A 7,761-nucleotide genomic window follows, 5' to 3' on the forward strand; every position below is an offset into this window, starting at 1 on the left:
AAACATCTGCACGTGGGAAAACCCATGACGCCATCGCGTCCATTTGATTGCGGGATGGAGGAGGCGTCGTTTACAGTTGAGAACATTCTACGGCAAACCAAGAGGGTCGAACCACATTTCAAGCGACGTTCGTTTTTCCCGTTTCCCGCTAATTGTAATTGACGACACACGCCGTGTTTATTTGTACGAAAAACCTGAGAGCTGTTTTCCGACCTCAATTACACGGTGGGATATTCTAGTATTTTCTCGACGTGTAACGTTAGTTAGGTATCTAAAAAAACTGTAGATACCTAACTAGAGTTACATATTTCCACAACTATTGGTGAAATTGCTTCCGAGTTAAATTAAAAAATATCAAGAAATGCCCTAAAGTTGTTTATCGTTTCAAAGGCTTTCCAATGGTACATTACCGTTAAGATCTGCCAAAAATTAAGAAAGTTATGATCGTTTAAACTCTAATAAAGAACTCGGTCACAGATTTTCATTGTTTTAACTGTGTAATTAAAGGCAGAAAATCCCCTCATATTTCGAAAATTAAACATTCCATTATTTCCTTATTATTTGTCATAGAACAATAATAATAACAATAATAATCTATACATAATTTGAAAGCTATCTAAATGCACTTTAATATAGTATTTGAAAATGTGTGATGAATTATTATTGAAACATTTTGTCAAATCCCTATTAAATAGTTATCCGAAATTAGTATGTCAGTCATAAAAGGGCTATAGAATTTGTGACATTTCATCAAATTCGACATGGCCCAAAGGCATACTGTTGAACAAACACGGCTATTTTTAAGATAGCCACCATGTTACATGTACTTGAAACTACTCTTGACCCAGCAGGAAATTCTAAAAAGTAGCCAGTCAAGTAAGGTACCGTATTTTCACGACCAAACGGCGCACCGTGTGAAAAGGCGCAGTCTCATTTATGTGTGCCATTTCTGTATTTAACCCACACATTGGGCGCACCGGATGAAAGGACGCAAGTTTTATATACCGGTACATATCCTCTACTGCTATACGTACGTCCGCCTCACAACAACACACAGGCATACAAGTATGCGTATAAAAAAAAAAACAGATCGGGAGCAAAACTGAGTTTGGTAGTGCTTTATTTATTAATTACAAAGGAATAACATTTTGTAATCATCACTCAATATGCGTCGGCATGGTAAAAGGAGCACATTACCGGTACCGACTTTTCCGAAAGCTCAAACCACCGTGCGAGCAGACACGTTAGCCCAAGCATCCACAATCCATTGGCAAACTGTGGCGTAACATCCAGCCCTTTTGAATGACGCCTGCTGGAAATGTCTCTTTAGGCAAAGTCTTTCTTTAAAAAAAATCACAATCACCGGGAGTTTCTCTCCGTTAGCATGGCAGCCTTTTCGCCAGCTTTTCAGAATAATTCGCCGGCCGTCGCTACAGTAGTCCCGGTCCGCATGGAAAAATCGCAGTTTCATAAAACGCCTGCACCAAGACGGACCTCCTTGGAAATCTTCAAGTTCATGTTTTTCATTTCCTCCGCTAGCGTTACTGCTCTGAGCGGGACGGTGACAGTCGAAACGCCCCTTCCGCTCGCTCTTAGCTCGCCGATTGATTGCTTGAAGCTTTCCTCCAACTCCGGCCACCTTGCCTTATGTCCGTGTATGATGTCACGGCGGCTCCATTCCCATGTTCCTCGGCGTAGTTGATAGCCTTCAGTTTAAATAAACTGAGCTTCATAACCATGTCTCTTTGCCATTTTCAGGGTTGTTCTACATAAAGCACATACCTGTTCGTTCATACACAAACCACGCCCGAACCCCCCCCCCCCTCGTTTTCTCTACACGTCCTCCTTATGGTGGTCTCTAACACGTCCGCACTATAGGGCGCACCGCACAGTTTGATAAAAATCTGAGACGTTTATATGCGCCTTATGGTCGTGAAAATACGGTACTAAAAATACCCAGTCAGTCAAGGACTAACATCTCAGGCAATTGACATTGCAGTACAAGATTGCTACACAGTTGGGCGATTTTTCACCAGTTCACTAGATGTCAGCATTGTATTCTTTCGCCTCCCATTTTAGGTTGGAGCAAAGAAGCGCAATAAACTTCATAGAAGACTATGTGAAAATGAAGGTTTTTGTATATATTTAATGTTGTAAAAATGAGATTCCCACACGTGGACCGGTTGTCACTGGTCTTTGTCGGCCTTGTGGAAGAGAACCTGGAGCTGCTCCTTGCTGGTGGCTTCTTTTTGCTGCATGAGGTCGGCGTGACCTTTGGTGATCCCCCAGCCATCGGGCCTGGACATCGAAGGACACAGGGGGCGCCCCGACGCCGGCTTCAGCTTCTCCCAGTAATCTCGGCGGGCCCTGAAGAAAAGGTGGGCGATACTCGTACCCGGTGTGGCACCATTTTGTGGCGATGCCATGATCTGGTACCTGGCTCTGCACCAGGGCTTGGTGTGCATCTCCAGGCCGCTGCCCCACAGGCCGTGCTTGTCGGAGCCCGCCGGCAGGAAGCCCCTCTCGGGCGCCAGTTCCTCGGCCAGGGCGCGCACGTGGTAGGGCTCGAAGCCACAGCAGCCGCCGATGTAACGGATGCCGGCGCCGTACGCTTCCCGGGCGTACTTTTGCATGTCCCAGCGGGTCAAGATCCTCGGCTCTAGACCTGGTGGGGGACAATTTTCCACACTGTGCCAATGTTGACAGTAGTCGGCTCCTTTTTTTCTTGTTTTCAGCCCGGCTGCCATTTTGGAACCCCCCCACCCCACCCGTGAAGCGGTACGTACCGAAAGGGAACTCGGGCAGGTCAATGAATCCTTGTTTATTGCAGTCGGGCGTGTGGTAGGCGAGCGGCTGGCTGATGTAGTGCGCCTTCAGGCCGGCCTTCTCCACGCCGGCCTTCATCATGGCCACCGTGCGCACGCAGGTGGCAGGGTCAAAGTGGCAGTTGACGCCCACCATGTCGGCACCTGCCATCGAGGGAGGCTTAAAATGCGCCGCGCCCGATATTTCCCGTGTTACTTTCTGTACCGGCTCTCACGAGGCGGACGGCGCAGTCTCCCGGGCCGACCCCGTTCAGGTCGCCTTCTGGTCCGATGCACAGCGTGGCCGCCACCGGCTTGCCTGTGCTTTTCAGGACCTCCACCGCCCACTCTGCCTCCTCCACGTGCTCAAAGTACTGCAGGCAGAAAAACAAACATCAGAGAGATGCATGTTCATTTTTCAATATTTTATTTCAGAAGTGGAGGCATTCGTGATTTGTAACTCATTCCCAAATGTATTCGGGAATTGAAAAATGTGACTGTGAGCACCATTCCCAAATTTGTTTGGGTTTTGGTTTTTCTTGCACGTGGTGCTGATAAAGCCCTGGCCAGACCCGTGGCCACGTTTTTCCCTTTCACAAGGGGGCACTTCCCTTTTTTCCATGTTAGCTCTTTGTTCCATGTTAGCGTTGTTGTTAAAGCGCGATATAAACCAATGTATTGTATTTTGTACAGCCGCCAACATTTCAAGCTCAGATAACTCCAGACCCATATAACTTTGGAATTGAGTCTTTTTTTTTATGAAAGAAGAGAGTCTATGGTTTCTAACGCTGTATTGAATGTTAATGTAGTCTTAAAACTCATTATTCTGTAGGTCCTGGAATTCGAGTGACAATGACAAAAACCCTGGCACTGGACTGGACACATTTTGGCACATGATCTGGTAGTCAATGTGTTAATTCTATCGTTTTGCACAAGTATTCGTGCACACGTATGCGTTTGCTTACCTCCGCGATCAAGAAATCAACGTTCTTGCGCACAAAAACGTCCATCTGTTTCTTGAAGATGGCCTTGACTTGGTCCTGGCTCTTGCAGCTGAGGTAGGAAGGCGTTTGCGACACGCCGCCCGCCACCAGGGCGTCCCCTTCGTCCGCCACTTGCCTGGCCAGGTCGCAGGCTGCTTCGTTGATTTGCTGCCCCTGGCGGCAAAAATTATTTAAGTGCAATGCGCATGAGACCGGCCGGCGGCCGCAAATTGAGATTCCCACTCACGGTGAAGCTCTGGGTGTGCCCCCTGTTCTCCAGCTTGTCGTCGCTGGCGTAGAAGGTAAAAGTCTGCATGACGTTGGATCCCGCCCTGAGGAACTCCCGGTGCAGCTGCCGCACTGCCAAAGAGCCGTGAAAACACCATTCAATATTTGATTGACAGCTTCGGCTCCATCGGCAGGATGCGTTTCCGCCGGCCGGGCTCACAAGTCGCCGACTGTGACCAACGCCAAGAAAACGGTGAAAGAGGAGGATACCAGCTTCTGGGTGCTCAGAGGCAGCCTCGGGCGTCCACGGCCCCGCCTTGACGTAGCCTCGCTTCTCCAGGGCGAAGACAAAGCCGCCGTCGCCGATGACCACCTCACCAGCGTCCAGTCGCTCCAGGATGCCCTGCATCCACATTGCAGGTGACTAAACCCGAGCACCTTTACTAGCTTGCGTGCCAAAAACACAAGTACACATTCAACTTGCGTCGCTGCAGAAACATCCAGTTAGAGAAATACAGTGATACCTTGGCTTACGAACTTAATTGGTCCCCAGACAGTGTGTAAGGCGAAAAGTGTGTATCCCCAAAAATAATTTCCCATAGGAAACCATTGAAATGAGAATAATCCGTTCCCAGGTCCCCATAAAACATAATTTGGTACTTTCTATTTTTTAAGCCTTAAAACTACCCAAAATATACCTTATTTGATGTGTAATGAATGTGCTATGGTATTATAATTAAAGAAATAAATTGTACTGTAGAATAAAGTCGTTTCATTTACCTTTGTGATGGTCGTTGATGGCTTGATGGAATGGAGTGGCCGGTTTCAACAGCATTAAACACTTGATGAGGACCGTAGCCTTCTTCTTCCACCATCTTGTGGAATGATCCCTTGGAGGTGCTTTCTCTGCGATAATTTTACCTTTTTCCTCATCAATTGTGTTCTGTTTAGCTGGGTTGATAGCTTTTTGCATCAAGTGTACAGATGGCATGTGCAGGTTATTTGAGGAGCCTGTTTGATGGGATATTTTAACCTTCCAGTCTACACTCTGCTTTTGAACTATCAAAGTTGAAACAAGTCCAAATTTCACTGTTTTCTATCCATTTTCTCACCATTTCACTTTTGTTTTTTTCTTCACTTTTGTTTTTTTGTTTCAAGCTCTGTCGTCTCCCTTCCGTGTGCGTGTGTGTGTGTTTTCTCACTCTCTGTCGTCTGCCTGTCTCTTTTTTAATCTTTTTTAATCCCCCCACCCTCACTGCTGCATTCTTGACCAATCACGTGGCTTTACCCGAAGATGCTATTTTGTTTTTGGGAGAACGGCCTCACTCTCCCTCTGTCTGTAACCCCCACCCCCTTACTGCTGCGTTCTTGACCAATCACTAACTTTAACCGAAGACTGGGGGCGGGGAATAGAGGACAAAACAGTCAGCCACCATTTTCTTGTTAGAACGGGCTCGTTCGCGAACGGCACATCACTCATTGTGGCAACACCGTGTGTATCCCGAAAAATAGTTCGTATGCCAAGGTAAAATTTTCATAAATGTAACGTTCGTAAACCGAAAAGTTCATAAGCCAAGGGATTCGTAAACCGAGGTATCACTGTACTTGGAAATACAGGTAACATCCAAGTTACCACCGGGTTCCGTTTCGACAAAACGGTCGTAAGTCAAACAGTCGTAAGTCGAAATCCATTCACAATGGCCGACGTGACGTTTACACAATAGGATAGCCTTCTTCTTTTCCTTTCGGATTTCCCTTCAAGGGGTCGCCACATCAAATCAGTGTTCTCCATCTTTAGAGGTTTGATCCGCATGTTTGTTTTGGCCAAGCTTTTACGTCGGATGCCCTTCCTGACACAACCCTCTGTATTTATCCGGGCTTGGGACCGGCACAAGAAGACATATGTCCCTTTGTGGCTGCAGAACAAGCAACTCGCTCAGTAAAAGGCTCCCAAACACAAAATGGTAATCAACAGTATACAATGTCAATCTGTTGTTTTTAAAGGACAACCGACGTCTCCGGACAAGTTGTGTCCATAATTTGTAATATGGCTTCAAATTACTTCTACTGAGCGTATTGTACAAAGATTCCACCGCATATATATATTTTACGTTTTAAGACTCGCGCTGAATATTCCGGAAGTCTTGTTTTTGAGTTGGTGACAAGTCCTCACCCTACGTCACTGAAGGAACGCCCCTGACCGAAAACAGGACACATTACATTGTAGCAGTCCTTCCATCACGTCAATGCATTTTGCTGTACTTTGGTCTGAAAACATCATGTAGGACCAAAAAGAAAAGAGGGCAACAAAACTCCATGTAAGGAATTAATCAGCCTGTGGAAATGGCCTGATTAATTCCTTACGCGGCTTTGTCGCCATGTTCTGCCTTTTCTGGGTGCCACATTTCCCACCCCTGATGCCTCAAAATGACACAGAATAAATTCTTTAATCGATTGCAAACATGTATGCTTTCTTCTTCAGAACTATTTGAATCATATTCATAACTGGATGAGTAACAAGAAAGCATATTCTCAGAATCTGAAGCCATTGTTTTGATTCTCGAGCAAGGCAAGACGTCTTGCAGTGACACCACAAACATGGGGGCGGGACCTGAAACTGACGACTTCCGGTTTTAAATTGAAGTACTTTTTAGACACTTTAAGTCATTTTTATTGGTGTTTTGCATTTGACTAAAAATATCATACTGCGTGTTTTGGGTATTTTAGATGCTATAAAACGTTTTTCTGATGTCAGTTCGGAAACAAAAAAGTGACGTCGGTTGTTCTCTATTGATTACTAAGATATACCAAACTGTTTACAGTCCATTGATAAATGTGATAACTTTTTGTCATTTTTATCATTTTATATTTTGTCTCATCGATGTTTATGACTGTGTAACTGTACCTGAAATGTAGACAAAACTGTTTACAGTACAGTTAATTTATAAATGTTATACTTACCCTGCTCTCCCTGCTAACGGCCATAAGAGGTCGCCCGACACACGCTCGGATTCAGGCAGACGTCAAAGGAAAGAAGCAGTGTACAGTACTACAGGAGATGTTGCCGAGACGGTATCTGCACGGTATAACTACTGTATTGAGTGTAGTCACGCAGTAGATTGCTGTGCGAGTGTGTGACATGCTGGCTGGGCAAAATTGTAGTACGCGTTGCCGGCTACTTGCGCCAGGCGTAGAGTTTAAAATTAAAAATTAAAAAAGAGTCTGACGGTCATGGTCGTAAGTACAGGTGGTCGTAATTCGTGCCGGTCGTAACTCGGATGTTACCTGTACCCGTACAGCAAATACTGTAGGATTCTAAAAGGAACCAGCAGTATGAAAGTAAAGTAAGAAAGTAAGAAATATATTTTCGCTCAATTTGGACAAAAATGACTCATGGTGCAAAGTATGATGACAAGCTTGCTTGTACCTTCTTGCTCCCTGCCGGTGCCATGGTTGTCGTCATTCTCCTTGGAGATGGGGAAGGGCTCGTCATTCTTCTTGGAGATGGGGAAGGGCTCTCTGCAGCCAGCCGCCGACCTTTTATACCCTCCCGAGGTGGGGGTCGACCATGAAGGGGGTTCAGTATCACTTTTAGAAACAAGCAGCTTGACCCAAGTGGTCAGGTTTCAACTTTTCTGTCGCTGTCACACTTTGCTCCCCAAACATTCTTGATCCCCTCGCGCATCCTGCTCTGGCCATGTTCAGACTTGAACCCAAAACTCTGTGACCCGTTGAAGCCAAAGTAA

The 7,761-nt window shown here is 45.9% G+C and overlaps 1 protein-coding gene across 1 annotated transcript; it reads right to left on the bottom strand.

The window, feature by feature from the left end:
- Positions 1-2,131: 2,131 nt before the first annotated feature.
- On the bottom strand, positions 2,132-7,560 carry bhmt (betaine--homocysteine S-methyltransferase). The gene is made up of 8 exons (XM_089020225.1): positions 7,443-7,560; positions 4,286-4,418; positions 4,035-4,147; positions 3,770-3,961; positions 3,031-3,178; positions 2,787-2,969; positions 2,437-2,665; positions 2,132-2,367 (listed from the first exon to the last, which is right to left on the bottom strand). Exons 1-8 carry the CDS (start codon positions 7,506-7,508, stop codon positions 2,187-2,189), a joined length of 1,245 nt encoding a protein of 414 aa, XP_088876351.1. The 5' UTR covers positions 7,509-7,560; the 3' UTR covers positions 2,132-2,186.
- Between the last annotated feature and the right edge of the window lie 201 nt (positions 7,561-7,761).

Source organism: Hippocampus bargibanti, linkage group LG18 (genome assembly GCF_051943395.1).
Source record: "Hippocampus bargibanti isolate YZ-2025 linkage group LG18, ASM5194339v1, whole genome shotgun sequence".
In the NCBI taxonomy this organism is placed as follows: domain Eukaryota; kingdom Metazoa; phylum Chordata; class Actinopteri; order Syngnathiformes; family Syngnathidae; genus Hippocampus; species Hippocampus bargibanti.

Excerpts from the sequence above, each read along its gene's own strand:
- bhmt (XM_089020225.1), bottom strand. The coding sequence starts at position 7,508 with ATGACGAGCCCTTCCCCATCTCCAAGGAGAATGACGACAACCATGGCA. Across the intron at positions 2,666-2,786 it reads CCTGCCCGAGTTCCCTTTCG|GTCTAGAGCCGAGGATCTTG; the intron begins GTACGTACCGCT and ends GTCCCCCACCAG. Across the intron at positions 2,368-2,436 it reads AAGCCCTGGTGCAGAGCCAG|GGCCCGCCGAGATTACTGGG; the intron begins GTACCAGATCAT and ends CCTTTTCTTCAG.